Here is a 16,645-nt window from a genome sequence, read left to right as displayed (position 1 = left end):
GGGTCAGGTGCCAGCAAAGTTACCTTAGCTTCTTAACCCTTTACAGGTGAAAGGGTTTTGCCTCTGGCCAGGAGGGATTTTATAGCACTGTATACAGAAAGGTGGGTTACCCTTCCCTTTATATTTATGACAGTGAAGTAAAAGCCTTACTGAATAGGTGGTGCCTTACATTACACCCTAAAAACTGTTAAACTGGGCACTAGCAGATTCATTTGTGACTTCAGATTCAAATAACCTGTCTAGTGCTGTACATACTTTTAACAAAACTTAAACGTAGGCCTCTGAATCCTTAATAGAAAGACATGTCCAAAATGTCATTTTAATTTTATTGTTCTTGAATATAAATAAAAAAGTTGTAACGAAACCTTCTAGAGCTGCTCAATACTCCAACAGTAATCCATAAACCAATAACTGTATTGCTCTCATATCAAAGCCTTACCACCATATCCCATCAACCATCCATCCCAGATGCCTGGGGAAAAAAGGTGGGCTTTGCCAAGTAGCTGGAAGATTAAGAAATTCAGTCTCTTTCCAATGGGTGGAAGCAAGTTCTGAAGTAGATGACCGTTAACGTTTTGCTGGCAGCTCCTCCCTCTTTGAATTGATGGAGCACCTGCTTGAGCACCTCTGCTGATCTCAACCATGGCAGTATTGTATGAGAGGGAGAGAGAGGGAGGTAATTTCTCAACAAGTCTCAAAACGTTTGGGGCTTTATGGGTCAAAACCAACACGTGAGTTTCAACTGGAAGCTTGTTGATGACGGCTGCAGTTTCTGGAGCACAAGTGTCGTGTGCTTTAAGATTTGTAGAAGGAATGGGTTGAATAAAATCACATACATCAATATAGTATTACTGTAAGTATTAAGTTTTTCCTTAATACGTACTCTCAGGCCCAGTTACGTTTTGTAAAATGTAAAAATTACATTTTAGCGTAATCTATTTCCATGCTCGTTGTAGTATCAGAGGTGTGTGGAACATCTACCCTTCTGTGCTGGCTTGGAGTCTGTGAACAAAGTTGTCCTTGTGTTACCCTGAGGCTAATGTTCCTGCCAATGCCAGCCCCACACCCAGGCTGGGAGAGGAGGGGCACTGTGGCTCCACAGCCCTCCTGCACTGATCACAGTGATTTGGTACCAGTGATTTGATGATAATGAAAATGAATTTGTTAGGGTAAGAAAAAGAATGAACGTACTGACTTCTCTCTCTGGCTTTGTACACTGCAGTACTGCTGTTTTTACCTGACTCTGCAATCTCATTACTGCACTTCCACCCAAATAACATATTGGTGCATTTATACAAAGAGCAGTCTGCTACATCTATTGAAAGAACTGGACTAGTGTGGTTATTTGAGTGTTCAATCATTAGCTTGGGCTTCAAATAAAATTTGATATGGTCTTGGGCTGCATTCTATAAAGTTCATGTTCTATGAAATACTGTGGTTTCCCCCCCCCCCCCAACGTTTGGATCACTCCAAACCAGGAACATATGGACCCATTTTTCTTAGAGACTTCACAACTTCTCCCTTTGGACCTCAAAAATGATTCAACTGAGCAAAAAGAAATGGAATCCAAGAAGAATCCCTCTCTGACTCCAGGGAGATTTGTGGCTAGAATGCATCCATTCAAAGGGATATGAAATGCTCTTGACATCAGATAGTTACAATATTTTTATCTGTGATGAAAGGAGACTTTTCAATAGAGTATTCAGCTTCTACTTTTTCAGTTAAGTCAATATTCTGACTGCTTTTCTTACTTTCAGTGTTTTACTCTAATGGGGTAATAAAGTACTGTTTTTTATGAAATCACCATAGCAGTTTTAAGAATTTCAGATCTTATACAAGTACTGTAGTGCAATCTCTTTATCATGAAAGTTGAACTTACAAATGTAGAATTTATTTATTTATTTATTTTATTTAATTATATAACTCCCTTCAACTGAGCGAGCCCTTGTTTGCAAGGGCAGGTGGATTTTACCTCAAGGACTCTGCATGCGGCAGGGGAGGGGAGCCTGGTGCAGGGAGGCTGAGCTCGTCAGGCCTCTGTTTTATACGGCAGTGTTTCTCAAACTTTTGATGCTGGTGACCCATTTGGACTTAAAAAAAAAATTGTGACCCCTCCTCTAGAAAAGATTGTGACCTCTACCTTCAGCCATGAGGGACTTGGGGCGTCAGCCTTGCTCAGGGGCAAGGGGCTGAGCAAAGGGCTCGGGGCTCTGGACTTCAGCAATGCTCGGTGCTTCGGTCCCCCTTGGGGCATCGGGCTCCAGGCATCAGCCACTCTTGGGGCTCGGGGTATGGAGCTCCAGCCTGGCTTAGAGTTTCAGCCCCACTCAGGAGTTGGGGTTTCAGTCCCCCTGACGCTCCCGGAGCTGCCAGCTGTGGCTTCAACCCTCCACCCAGAGGTGTGTGTCCCTACCCACCCAGAGGTATGGGATGAACACGTTAAAAAAAATTAACATGTTCATTCTATTTTCAGTTAATCACAGGTGTTAACTGCGATTAATTGACAACCCTGATTAAAATATAAAAGCTTGTATATAATAGGTAATAGTATAGAGCTGACCTAACATTTGACTTCATTTGCACTGAACTGGAGAGTACTCATGCAAGGCCCTTGTTAACACAACTGGCCTTTGAGCCATGTGAAAGAGAATCTCCGTTTGTTCATTTAAAATAAAAAAAAAAAGGGCCATATTTGCTGCTGCAGCTCAGTTATTCTCAGTGCAGCACCAGAAAGGGTTGCGGTTGGTGGATCCTGAAACTGGCTGGGAAGTTGTCCAGTCCTAGGTGTAAATCAGACCCTCTGGCTGTCCACCAAACACTGTTACAGGAGTGCTGTATAAGTGATAGCTATGTATATGTAAACTGTTAATAGATAATCCACCAGCAGATGGCACTCCAGGGTACATAGTATAGAGTCTGGGTTTTGTAGGCTCAGTAAAACTTGTTCTTTTGGGGCAGTGCAAATTGGCTTCTTATGTATAGCTCTTTATGTCAGCTCTTAACAGCAACAAGGGGCCATTCCAGCAGCCAGAGATAGCTGCAACATAGAACTGCCCAGCTATGCCTCTTTTCCAAGCCATGCCCCCTACATCTGGGGCTGGAGGAGTAAATGTCGTAAGAACAGGAATGGTACACAGAGATTTCCTTATGGAACAGGAATTCCCGGGTTAATTCTGGCTACTTTGCTGGAGGGCCAGAGTAAGGCCCTGAATCTTGGCCCTAATTGTACCTTATGAAGACAGGCTTGAAAACATAGACCAGTGAAAAATAATAGAAACTAGTAGCTGGGGTTGGGAGAAGCAAGCTGCTGGGTTCCACTTTTGCAGTAGGAGACATTATATCCCACTCCCCTGCCATGCCCCACCACAGCTCATGCCTTCACTTTAAGTAAAATGTATCAGTTAAGTAAGCATAACCTAAACAATTCTTACTAACCCTTCCTACAGTCTTTAGCCAGGCCTGGGCTTAGGGGTGTGATTTTGGTGGACAGGAGTTGGTTACGGTTATGTAACTTCATCTGGGGGTTTAAACCCCTCCTCAAAACCTAGGTGGGAGCCATACTTGCCCACTGACCTTCTCTCTCTAGCTCCCCTTCAGTCCTTCAAATCGATCCTCCCTTGAGCACCCATTCAAGGTGAGGAGGAAGGAAAGCCAGAATTAACGACTTACTTACGGGGAACCTGGTATTGTCACTGCACCGACAGTGCAGTGTAGTTATTATGCAGTGGTTTCCAAGACAACGATGACTTTCACTTAAATGATGCTTTCTAACTGTCTCCATTGCTCAATTGTATGGTTTTCATGTAATTGATCCCAGGGCCAAAGCCTACCCTCGCACATATCCAACCTCATCAACATCAATGGGTCTTCATGGATGTGAGTATAATTTGTACACATTCACCTTTATTTAGGAAACTCGCTTTTATTTTCCAAGATCCCTTGTCACAGGCAGTAGAAACCTTTGTGCACAGAAGCTCCTTTCTGGGTTCCTTCCACAGATTGCTATGCTGTATTCTGTAAAGCTCTTCGATGTCAATAAAAGGAGAATATTTCTGGTGTTTCACGTTGCTAAGAAAGCCTTCATTCAGCAAAGCAATCGATGTTGCCAGATTGAAGTGATAGAGCACTAACAGATGCATGAGAGCTTCCCACATTAATCTTTGATGGAATGCTGGCCCTTTAATTCCTGCTCAGAGGTTTGTCTGGCAGAACACATTGTGTGTCTGAACATTCCACACACAACCTAATATTCTACCGATTTCACCCCAATGTTAATTGAACAACAGAGGCACAGTAGCTAATCTGCAAGACCAGCACCAAAAGGGTTAATTCCAAATCTAAAAAACCAGACCTCCATTCTATATAACATAACAGAAGCAGATTACTATTAACCTGCAGTACAGTATAATTTTTTTTTTAATTGTCTTGAAGGACTTGACTGAGATTGTCCCTTTGACCAGTAAACAACCTCATAAATATTTAGCACAGATCTAGATATGGATTTAGGGTTCCCATTAGAGTTCTTGAGTATTTCAGCCATCTCCTTATTTGCATTTTGGTCACAAAACCACGTCTAAACTAGGGGTCGATGGCGCAGTATAACATGTCAATTTCATTTTCCATAGAGTTCAGCAATTTGAGGGGGGGAAAACATCCAGTCAAACTCTTCTTACCTAAGTCATGTGAGTAGCCCCTGTGAAATGAGTTAAGCATATGGTATATGGGACTTCTTCAGTGAGTTAAGCATATGGTATTTGGCCTCTGACAATTTTCTTTCAGCTTCTACTGATTAAGATGGTCTGTTTACAACTTTTAAATACAATCCTGTTTGAGTTAATATATTTTTATTACACCTTTTAAAAGCTATTCAGCTTAAGCAGTTAAAAAACCTATTTTAATACCCCTGAATATTACATTTTAATCTAGACATGATTGTAAGAGAAAAGACAAGTAGAATAGGAAATAGAGCAATTCCACTGATTTGGGGATTAAATACTTCTATTACAAATGTATGTCAAAGTTCACTGAAGATTTCTTCTCCTCCTGCTCCTCCTTTTTTGAATAACAAATTATTCTGATATCGCATCTAAAAGTTCCTTCAAAATTTCTGACATTTAAAAGTTTCCCTAAACATTGTATTTGTTATCACAGACTTAATTTTTTAATGGTAACTATATTCAGTATAAATAATATCTTCAAGCAATGTTATTTCCCTGCTCCTTAAATTTTCTTCATTTTAGATTTTTTTTCCCACTGGGTGGCCACTTATCAATTTTGAGGTTCCCACTACAATGGACAGGGCAGAAAGCTGGTCTGTGGCTAAGCAGAGGATTGAGAATCAAGAGACAACCCAAGCTTTATCTTCAGCTTTTTAGTGTCAACAATTTTGTTTGTTTTTAGCATTGCCAACTAACCTTATGAAATAGTTATTTTATTCTATAGCGTGGAAGAGGAATAACTCATTAGGACAGTTTGTTTTATTTATTCAGAGATTTAATAAGCAAAAATCCACCCAATATCTGTACAGTGTAAGATTGCAGAAGCTGATATTTTGGGCTTTCTCAGCCTGTCATAGGATTCTGTGATTCATAAACAATATATATTGTAGCTGAATCAGGTCCTTGGCCATTTAGCTGTTGCTGAATCTTCTAGGTCCACGTGGGTGGACTAAAAATGCTTATTTTGTACATGCTCCTAAATTTCCTTGGTGATTCCTAACACCCCCCTACTGACTTCAATGAAATGAGGACTGACAGCACAGCAAGTGGAGCAGCTCAAGGGTTAATTGGCCAGGCAGACTGAAGAAATCAATGAATTAAAGGTGTGCACTAAATTCTATAATGTAGGATACTCCAACTGCTGTTGCTGCTTCATGCTGCAGGTAGGCGCAAAGTACATACAGCGATCACCACATTCTTTCATTGTCAGTGTTTTGATGTCTTAGGACCCAGTTTAGTCCCTGATTCAGCAAAATACTTAAGCACATGTCTATCTTTACACGTTGTTTGTACAGTGGTAGGGTCTAGGAATCCCTGTCTTGGATCAGAACTCCATTATGTTAGGTGCTGTGCAAGAACAAAGATGGTCTCCAGTCCTGTTGGCTTGAACGTGACTGCTCACATACTAAAAGTTATGCATGTGCTTATGTACTCAGTAGTAGCCAGGTGCCTGATTTTGATCAAACTTAAACAGGTGTCCAGGGAGTTACTCTAGTGTAAGGAAAATCAGGTCCACTGTCTTTTTCCTAAAAGTCCTATTTATGTGGCTTCCACTACAGTGTGAAAACTTAGACACATTTCATTGTGATTTTTAAACTAGGCACCAAAGTACTTCTAGAAATAAAGCATGAGAAAACCCACATGAACCACCTTGCATAGGGTCTCCACCACTCTAGCCGTGCCCCAGGGCTCTGCCCCTCTCTGAAGTGGCAGGAGATTTCAGAGTCAAGATGCCTAGGGTAGTTCATGCCTCCTTGACTGTTCTCAGTGGTAGCTGATGACAGAACAAGGAGTAATGGTCTCAAGTTGCAGTCGGGGAGGTTTAGGTTGGATATTAGGGAAAAACTTTTTCACTAGGAGGATGGTGAAACACTGGAATGCGTTACCTAGGGAGGTGGTGGAATCTCCTTCCTTAGATATTTTTAAGGTCAGGCTTGACAAAGCCCTGGCTGGGATGATTTAGTTGGGGATTGGTCCTGCTTTGAGCAGGGGGTTGGACTAGATGACCTCCTGAGGTCCCTTCCAACCCTGATATTCTATGATTCCTTGGAGCTATTGTTTCAGGCTCTCTGCAGAATCAGGCATCTCTCACACATGAGCCACATTTTCAAGCTTTCCTTTGCATTCATGAGGCCTAGAAATACATTTATTTAAAAAAGAAAATCTAATCTGTGAATCCAGGAGCTGGGGTTTATGCCTGGACCTATAATGCCTATACCTTAATCCAGCTCAGCCACCTTTAAAGAAGGGGCTTAAAAGGACCTGGGTTATGACTGCTGAGTCCATGATTATGCAAATACACCGACAGGCAGGCCACAAGCTGCATTTTGCTGGGCCCAGGGAAAACACATAACGTTCCCTACAGACACACTAATGAAAGAAAAAATTATATTTGACTTCTGAAATAGCATAGATAGGGCCTATCACTTTACAACTCTTTTGGCTTTTTTTCATTGCAAAATCATGAATGGCCTCACTAATGTCAATTTTTCTTGCGAGTTCACACTCCATAGATGAAACAGTAAGATAACTTAAATGTCTCTGTGCCATCATAGATCATCTGTCGTCTTTGATGATACACGGGTACAAACAAACTCACTAAATTTATATAAATAACATATAGTCAAACTCAAACGTCCACAGTCTAGACTGATTTTTTCCCCCCTCTCCTGGTGATGGGCTGTGGCCAGGCACCTTGGACTGGACTAGTAAAGTGTATTTATTTTCTCCCCTTTATGTGGCCATGCCTTCATGCTGGAGTGTGTAGGTATCATTTCCCCAATCCCCATGCTGTTTACTACACAGAACATGTTAATTTTGGCATTATGTTATGAGTGTGTGAGAATTTTACCCACAAAGAAGTTACTATGTAGAAAAGAAAAGTTCACTGTAAAAGAGTTGCCCCGTGTGTGTTTCCCTTTAAGGAATTTGCCTTTGCTTACTTAAACAGAGCAACTAAATTTCTGACAATTGACTATATGATTAAAGTTCAGGGAATTAATGAAAATAGCTATCCTAGAAGAGGAGAAGTTCTTGCTGCAAAGTTGGTGCTATTTTGCTGCTAACTTAAAAATGTTTCACCTTTAGCTTACTATGTCTGGTATGAGTGAAACATGCAACACATAGCTGGTGAGCCCCTTGTTCCTGCTGATATTCATACAAATAATCCCATTTACTGGTAGCTAGTGACTCATCTCAAATAGGACAGTTCTTGTGAGTAAATGCTCACCAGTGTGTGTCAAGGCTTTACGGTCTGGCCCCATGTGAATTTTTTATTATGTACAAGTGCAAGATTTTGACCATCTTACACTTTTTAACAAAGGCATGTTGAAACTATTGGGTTTTTTGTTGTTGTTTGGAATAAAAAGGAACATTATAATTAAACCAATTTGCATAGTTCATTGGAAGTGGCTTATAAAGAAAAAATACCTGGTAACTGAAACTTGTTGATCATTAGAAAAATAAAATTTATACTACTGCCTAAAAATAGAGTGAGTAGACTCCCTTGGTTTCTATTCACTACTAAAATTGGTGTTTTAAGGAGGTGATGTGTTCTCTCCCCTTCTCCCCCCCCATATGCAGCACTATAATTTAGGTAGGATATTAAGAACTTAGTGTGAACAAGAATGAAATCTCATCTGTTCTCCCCCCCGCTGTGCCTTTGTATGAAATGACCTATTTCCCCTTTTTAAACGTAAATTACAGTTTTTGTTAAGTGCAGATCCTTCCCCTAGAAATATTGTATTATTTTCTTACACTTCAATTTAGAAATCAAAATCTTCCAAACGTCTACAGTATGTATTTATAATACATAGTTTAACAAATAGGAAGATGTATTCAGTGGTAAAAACTCTCCATATAGAACACCCCTTTTTGATTGGGATCAGATTTTAGAGTGTGTGTGTGTGTGTGTGTGTGTGTGTAAAAGAGAGGAAATAATCAGGGACAAGCTCTTTGCAAAGGTGTAAGCCTAGGGGTCCTCATCCACTATCAAAGAAAATGCTCTTCCAGCTGACTGAAGCAGAGCAGGGCAGCTCAGCCAATCACAGTGTTCTTTTCTAGCTCTGTCATCAGCCCTTGGTTAGGGAAGGGTTTGCTTTTATGCTCTGTATTTGGAAGGCAGATAAAATGCCAGGTCTGGGCTGCCTCTAGGGATAACCTTCCCCTCTGGGATGTGAATGAACAGCATCTTGGCTGGGGAAGCCACAGGAAATTGACAAGGCAGGCTCCGCTCCCTTGCATCGGCCTTTTCTACATTTTAACCCTTGCTGTGGCTTTGTGGCAATTTCAGGTTTGCATTGAGAGGTGTGCTTTGGGTTATCAGACCTCCATGTATGACAATTTGTACCTGCATGGATTTGAAGACTCTGAAGCGGTAAGTATTTTCATCGATAACATTTTTTTTCTGAACAGCCTTATAGGATATGCAGAGGACAGATATGAAGAATCAGGCTTGGTTTCTGGGTTTAGCTGATTGGTGTTGCACTGTGGACAGTTTGCAGTCACCTGAAATAATCCTCCATTACATAATTTCTTGTCAAGCAATACAATTTAGGGGTTTCCAAGAAAGGCTTGAAAGCATTTTGTGTACCATAATTTACCAATTACAAGCTACACTTCTGCTCTCAGGGAGTGTATGAATGCTTCACAGAAGATGGCTTTACATATGCAGAAGCAGTTACAGCTAATGTGTATGTTGTAGTTCATCAGCGTAACAGGAAAAGATGTTCATTATATAATAGTTAATATTTATTTGATCCAGCAGGAACAGAGTTTCTGAGCTGCCATCTGTGTTATATGCTCTCTGTCCAAGTGATCAGTGCAGTTGCATTTGATTTTCTTAACAAAGAGACAGTGTAAGTGTTTGCTGTAATATAACCCTGCAGTATCACAATGGCAGAATGTAGCCTTAAAATACTGTCCAAAAGAGGCTGAGGTGTTTTTCATTTTTGTTTAATTAGGAAATGGTGCTCCCCACCCTCTAACTCACGATAACAACCCTCCTAGCAAAACCTATTAAAATCTTAACAAAATGGTTCACCGGGAATCCTAAATCCCATGTCAGGTTGGGCATACCATGGAGTTTAGGCTGGGGAATATTCATCATTAGTGCCTGTAAATCTTATTGTGGTGGGGGTTCTGGCTAACACAGGCACCTGCTTTCTTCAGTGGCTAAACAAAAGCCTTGAGAGGCAAAATTACCAGGGGGAAAGAAAATTACTTAGCTTACCATGGCAATGCACATGTTGTTCCATGTTAAATAGGAATGTGTTACATAAGGCTCATGGCCAAGTCACAAAATACACAGATTATAACAAAATAGTGTGTACGTCAATGCAGACATATGTGCCCAATGATGTGGTATCCACAGGAAATGATAAGATCCTATATCACTTCAGATGAGGCTTTTTTCTCGTCTGGCAATGTGGTCTTATCAGGCTCCAACTGTAAAATGTTATCTGTCTACAGGTTGCCTCACATGCTAGCAACTTATCTTAGTCAATTTATTTCAGGGGGAGCGGAATCTGAAATATTCAGAATTTGAAATTAAAGAATGCACTGTGCTATCTTGGGGGGTGGGGAGAAGAGAGTCTAAAGTATTTGAATCCCTAGACGTGTTGTTTCCTTGGGTCAATTTATTTCTACAAGTGTGCTCTCCACCCCACCCCATTGTATTTCCATTTTGATTTGTTAGCAGTTTTCTTCAACTGCTGTCAAAACTGACATACCAAAACCATAAATGAGAATTTTAGTTCTTCTAGAGATGATGTCCATGTGGACTAGGAATTAACATGATAAACCTTGTGTTCTTGGGAACGGTTTCAATTCTTGATGCACAGGTTTGCAGGAAAAACATTTAAAATGTATTTCGCCCCAGTCCTTTGGCCAAGTGTAGTTGCCCTGTAAGATGGAAAAATTGGAAGTGTAATTGACTGTGGTTCAGATGGCTAAGTTTTTGGACAGTGGTTGGTACAGTAGAGCTGTATCACTTGTGACTAAGACCAAGAATTTTAGGTATTTAGATGCTCAAAGATGAAGATAAGTGCCTAATGGGATTTTTTTCTAAAGCGCCTAACTCACGTTAATTTCAGTCTGGCTGTAAATGGTTTGCTCACATCGAAGATCATTTGGGTAGAGCAGTTTTATGACTGAAAAAACCTAGGAGACGTGAATAATAATAAAAAAATCCAAATAATATGAATTAAAACTATAGGAACCTTGTTAGCAGCAGAAAGTAGAAATTTGAACCGTCGCTGTGAAATTTGGGCCAACCTGAGAAAGCAATAGTATCTAGGTTTCCAAATATTCCATTTAAGTGATTCTTGGTAGCAGGGTTGCCAGCTCTTGAAGTTTTATCTTGCATCATTTGTGTCCTTGGCAGCCACAGCTTTGGGAATCATGTGAATACATGAGACTCTCCACTTTCATTACTTTTGTTTTTAAAGTAAGCGTCTAGCCCTCATCTTTATGAAGAAAAGATGGATATTTTGAACCCCAAAGACTCCAACATCAGGATACAGATAAAAAGAACCTAATTAATTATTTTTTGCAAATCTAATGACTTAAGCTAGTCTCATGATTATTTTGGATCCTGACTCATGATTTCTGAGTTCTTGGGGCTGGCAGTACTGTGGTGGTAATACTGAAGAAAAGTGTGTCATGCAGCATGAAATGGTGTGAATGCAGTTTTAAACCCAATGGGCAAGACTAGGCCTGTGTAACTGATATAATATACTAAAAAATAAACTAACCCAGCAGTATTAGGTTCTCTAGTTATTTTCAGTACAAATGCATTAACGCATGTAACTGAGTATGCATAGATTAAAGCAATACAGTTGCCTGTTTTAGGAATCAAAAGGCTTACCCCTAATGTTCTGCCGCTAGTGAAGATATGGAAGCCCAAGGATGTATATTGTACTTGCTCTCTTGTTTTCTGCAGCAGACAGAGCTGTGGCCCAGTACCTTCTGTTACTGACAAAGTTTCCAGCACACAGTAAATGCATATATATCAAAATGAGTCAGGCTAGAACAGTAACACCTTATCAAAGTTGACACTTGCCCTTATAAAACAGACCCTTTAGCATTCTACACTAATGACCAAGCACAACAAACTAATCTGTAAGATGGATCAGTTCTTTAGAATGCTACAGAACTTCTCTAGATCTATAGTGTGGGACCTGAGATAACAAAATGGTGTTCTGAATAATCTCACTGTATTTTGCATACTGTGGACCACACTCATCCTGAATATGCTCTGGCAGAAATCCTGGAGCAGCGCCTGAAGAGTAGAAAGCCATGGCACCATAGGGGACTAACTCTTTTCGCCCAGGGGGAATAATGCTGCTTAGAAAGTCGTGGCCCTTGTTCAAGAAAGAGCATGGCTAGCATGGTCAAGGAGTGTGCTGACTTAGCTCCTCTCCCTAACAGAACTCCTATAGAGATACTGCAGGAGTTAAAGCTCCTGTCCCCACTACTCAGTGGTTTGAGCACTGGCCTGCTAAACCCTGGGTTGCGAGCGCAATCCTTGAGGGGGCCATTTAGAGATCGGGGCAAAAATTGGGGATTGGTCCTGCTTTGAGCAGGGGGTTGGACTAGATGACCTCCTGAGGTCCCTTCCAACCCAGATGTTCTATGATTCACAGACCTGAAGAAGTGCACACCAAGCTGAAACACTGCCTGACCTCTTTGGGGATGGGTTTCCCCGGGGCGGGGACACAAGGGGCCATGCTAGCACAGATAGAGAGATCCCAGTGAATCTGTCCCTTTAGGTTTTATGTTAAAGGTGGAGAGTACTTTTCATATGAATGAATTGTTTAGTACGTTTTGCTGCCCTGTAACATGTATGCCTTCAAGGACCTCTTCAATGCGATCTAGGCAATGCTTGTAATCTGCCACTGTAACACCCATATGTCACTGGCTTTCGTCAGGCATGGGCTAGCTCAGACATCAATAGAGCCTCTAAACTTTTAAAAGCATTGCTTACTCTATCCCAAAAGGTCACACAACTAACAGACCTGGAGATGTTTTCAGTGGCAGAACCACTTTATAAGCTCATGTCTGATTCAAAGGTGACTTGGGCAAATTTATTCTGTAGTCTTTATTTTTAAATTGAATGAATCAATATCAATAGTTGTGGTAAATTACAGTGAGTCCAACTCCTGTTGCTACATAGAGTGGAGATTTGGAAGCTCCAGCAACACATGAAGAATGAGGACAATACCACAAACAAGTAAAAAAAGATCCTGTTTTTAGTATGTTATACTTGCATACCTATTTACGCAGCCGGAGAGAGTCCATGCACTAGCCAATGCCATATTCACACTCTCGTACCAAACATTTCATAGCTGGGTGGATTTCTCAACAGGTGGTCATGGAGAGAGGGGGGTGGTTCCTGCTGGGGCTCTCCCAATGAGGTCTTCCCACCGTAGCCTAGGCATGGAACCTCTTTTATCTTTTTGTTCTTACCATGCCTACTCCTTATGCACACGCATGAAGGTTTCAACCTTTCTTTTCCTTATTTGTATTTCCACACCCCATAAATTTTGGGGTGCCCTGCTTTTCATAGGTTGTTCTTAGTTACCCTTATTCCCCTAAGCATTTTAGTAACTTTTACATTAACTGTTTCCAGGGTAACCTGCGGCCCGCACAGAACTTTCTGTGATGTTACAATCAGGTGTCTTGCAGCTTAGACGGGTATGTTACAACATATTTCTCGTAACGTCACCTATTGGACCATTTTTCCTAGCAATCTTGTGACTTTAGTGGCATAGGGTTATTCTTAGGTTACCCCCTTATGTCAAGCTTCCTTAAGCCTAGAGTGGTTAAGCTGAAATTTTACAGGCCTCAACCTGTAGACCTGGCATTACAGCCATGCTGTACTTATATTCCTAATACGCACTCATCGGTCCTAAATACTTGTCAATCTTATAGTCCCATCCTATTATATTTATTCATTACCCATTGATTATATATGACATAACATAGGAGTTCACCATGAGATTAACACTGCAATGATAAAATTAACTAATTGGCTACAGTTCACTGATGTATAATAAATGATGCAGTTTAAATGGAGTCAGCAAGTAATTATTTAACATATTTGGAAGTACAGTTGGGAGTAAAATTTGTGATAGTGTGATGCTGTGTAGATTTTCACTGACCTGAAATAGACATATAGACATTGAACTCTGAACTTCTTCAGGTTAACCTAGAAGCATTAGAATTACTCAGAACTCTGGCCCAGCTGTGAAAAGAACAGAATGGCTTTAGATGTCTTCGATGTGGAAGCATCACCTATATCAGTGTGCTAAATGTTTTTTTAACTGCATCGAGGGGAGATTAGGACTTCCTCGTTCAGTAGGAGGATTATATTGTGATTCTGTGGAATTTAGAGAACAGAAGAAATGTTCTTATTGAGACATCAGTGCCCTCAAAATCAATGTGTTATCACAATAGAGAGAAATCAGTTTTTTCTTGTGGGTCCATCCCTGTGCAAAGGCAGGACAGACTCTCCTGATAGACCACATATGGAATAACTGATTAGGCAGCACATAGACAGGAAAAGAAAATGCAATAAGGAGGTGAAATATTTGTTGGAACTAGGCACGAAGTTGATAGTATGTGAATGTGCTTATCTGTATAGATACAAAAATGGATATTAAAGTAATTATTGAAGTTTATCTATCAAAATGTATAATTTGTTAAAAACCCACTATTTTATAAATATGCAACATATCTTACCAGCTATGATGATTAATGATAGGTGGCTGATGTGCTAGCATGAGGCTTTTTTTTTTTTTTTTTTTTTTTTTGAGGAGCAGGAAATTATGTGGTTGAAAGTGAATAAAAATACCTACAAGAGTAGATAAGTACATGCTGTAACAGAGAAAAAGGATATAAAGAGGCAGGGCCTTGCTACTTTCACAGACGTAACCAAATCACTGTGGTTTACTTTTACAATTGTATTTAACTAGATGCAATGAGTGTATTTTATAGTATAGAAAATCTGAATGCCTCAGCTATGCCATCTGTGAGTTGCCCACAGGTCCTTATAAGATAAACATAACTTTTTTTAGTTTAATAGTATTAGGCCTTGTCTATATTGTCACTTTACAGCACTGAAACTTTCTCACTCAGGGGTGTGAAAAAACACCCGCCCCCCCCGAGTGATGCAAGTTTCAGCGCTGTAAAGTGGCAGTGTAGACAGTGCTCCCAGCACTGGCAGCTCTTCCCCTCTTGGAGGTGGTTTTAATGAGACTGTGGCAGCGCTTTAACTTTGCCAGTGTAGACATACCCTTAGCTGTGATGAGAACCCGGGTATGCATGAGAGAGGCATTTACACTTAGGAAAGGGGTTTTGTCCTTGTAGTATTTTTATTAGCACAGCTAACAAAAGCACAAACACTCCAACCCAGCAAAGCAGATAAATAATATGTCAAGAAAAACCCAGAGTGTTAGTCATCCTCATCCTCACCACCAGTGGTCATCATCCTGCCATCTCCCAAGGCCCACGGTTGGGATACAGCTTTTATGTTATGCTGATGTCCACTACGCCTAATGCATCTTCATTAGGGGTTTCAGCCCCTTTTCCTTATCTGTATTTCCTCATGTTACTAATGTTGGGGTGACCTTCTCTCCCAGGTTAGGCTTTTACCTTAAGTTTATTAGCATATACAGTATGCCAATTAGTTACCATGGCATTCTTGTGGTTGGATATCTGCTGATGTTCCTAACTTAAAATATCAAAAGCTGACATCAACTGGCATCTTGTAGTTACCTGTCAGCAATTTAGTCCTACTTGTATATTACAGCATTCTATCTTGTGATAGCTTATGATTTATGGTTAGTCTTGGTTAGCTAATACTTTTCGGGCCTTAGGCCTTGATTAGTTTAGCTAAGCTATTGTCTTACAAGCCTTGAGGCTTGTAGGCTCATTGCATTATTGCCTTAACTTATCTCTATACCTTACGGAGTAAATATCTATACCTATAGACTACATAGGAGACAGAAGAGAGATCCAAAATACAAGCTGCCCCAGGTGCTCCCTCGCTTTGGAAATTAGGAGGTCCTCCAGGTAATTCTAAAATATTGCCCCTTTTCGGCAATATGGCCTGTTTAAAAATGAAAACCCAAGAGTGTTTTGTATGACTCCAACGGTCTGTCATTCCTGATAACTGGAAAGTCAGAGTATAAATACTCATAAGCAAGAAGGTTTAAGACAATAAGGTGTATTAGCTAGGAAAATCACTGTGGTTTACTTTTACAATTGTATTTAACTAGATGTAATGAGTGTATTTTATAGTATAGAAAATCTGAATGCCTCAGCTATGCCATTCCTGAATTGCCCACAGGTCCTTATAGGATAAACATAACTTTTTTTTAGTTTAAAATATAGGTTTTTCACCCATTCAGTGAACCTCAAAGATTAACCATGGTCAGCTAGTTTACATGCCCCTTGTTCATCATGTAGAGGTTCTACAGAAATCCATGGCACTTATTTATGAATTTGTATAATAGTCACACCTAGAAGCCTCAGCCAAGGTTGTGGCTCCATTGTGGTAGATACTGTACAAGGAGCAGTAGACACTGCGTGCCCCGAAGAACTTAGTGTAAATAGAGAAGATTGATAAAGGGTGGAAGAAAGAAATTATTTTTATTAACTGCACTTTGCAGAGGGGTCTGACTTTTCTATTGCTTTGCACCCTGTGTAGATATCTACATTTATGCAAAGTGGGTGTAAAATGTCACCAGATCAGAATGGTAGCATTTTACACCCCTGTTGTACTCACTCAGCACAGCTGTAAATATCCATACAAGGTGCAGGGTAGTGGAGAATCAGATGCAGAGATGCTAAGGGCCTGACCCAAAGCCTACTGATCAACTCTTGTTGACTTCAGTGTTTTGGATCAGACCCTAAGAGAGTTGTTG

General features: G+C 40.4%; 1 protein-coding gene across 7 annotated transcripts in view; it reads left to right on the top strand.

Annotated features, from left to right (window-relative positions):
• CACNB4 (calcium voltage-gated channel auxiliary subunit beta 4) overlaps nt 1–16,645 on the top strand; it is a 196,483-nt gene that overhangs the window by 62,704 nt on the left and 117,134 nt on the right. Inside the window, exons 1-2 of one of the 7 annotated variants that reach the window (XM_074967343.1) lie at nt 8,798–9,093; nt 13,348–13,412. The exons of 5 other annotated variants lie outside the window; for them this stretch is intronic. In XM_074967343.1, coding sequence (XP_074823444.1) covers nt 13,380–13,412 — 33 coding nt within the window. In that variant the 5' untranslated portion in view covers nt 8,798–9,093; nt 13,348–13,379. Of the gene's footprint in view, nt 1–8,797; nt 9,094–13,347; nt 13,413–16,645 lie in introns of those variants that run through there. One more of the 7 variants, XM_074967342.1, reaches the window with a different exon arrangement.

Source organism: Natator depressus, chromosome 11 (genome assembly GCF_965152275.1).
Source record: "Natator depressus isolate rNatDep1 chromosome 11, rNatDep2.hap1, whole genome shotgun sequence".
Lineage (NCBI taxonomy): Eukaryota > Metazoa > Chordata > Testudines > Cheloniidae > Natator > Natator depressus.
Note: the sequence above shows the minus strand (reverse complement) of the source record. Positions and strands in the feature narration are given on the sequence as shown.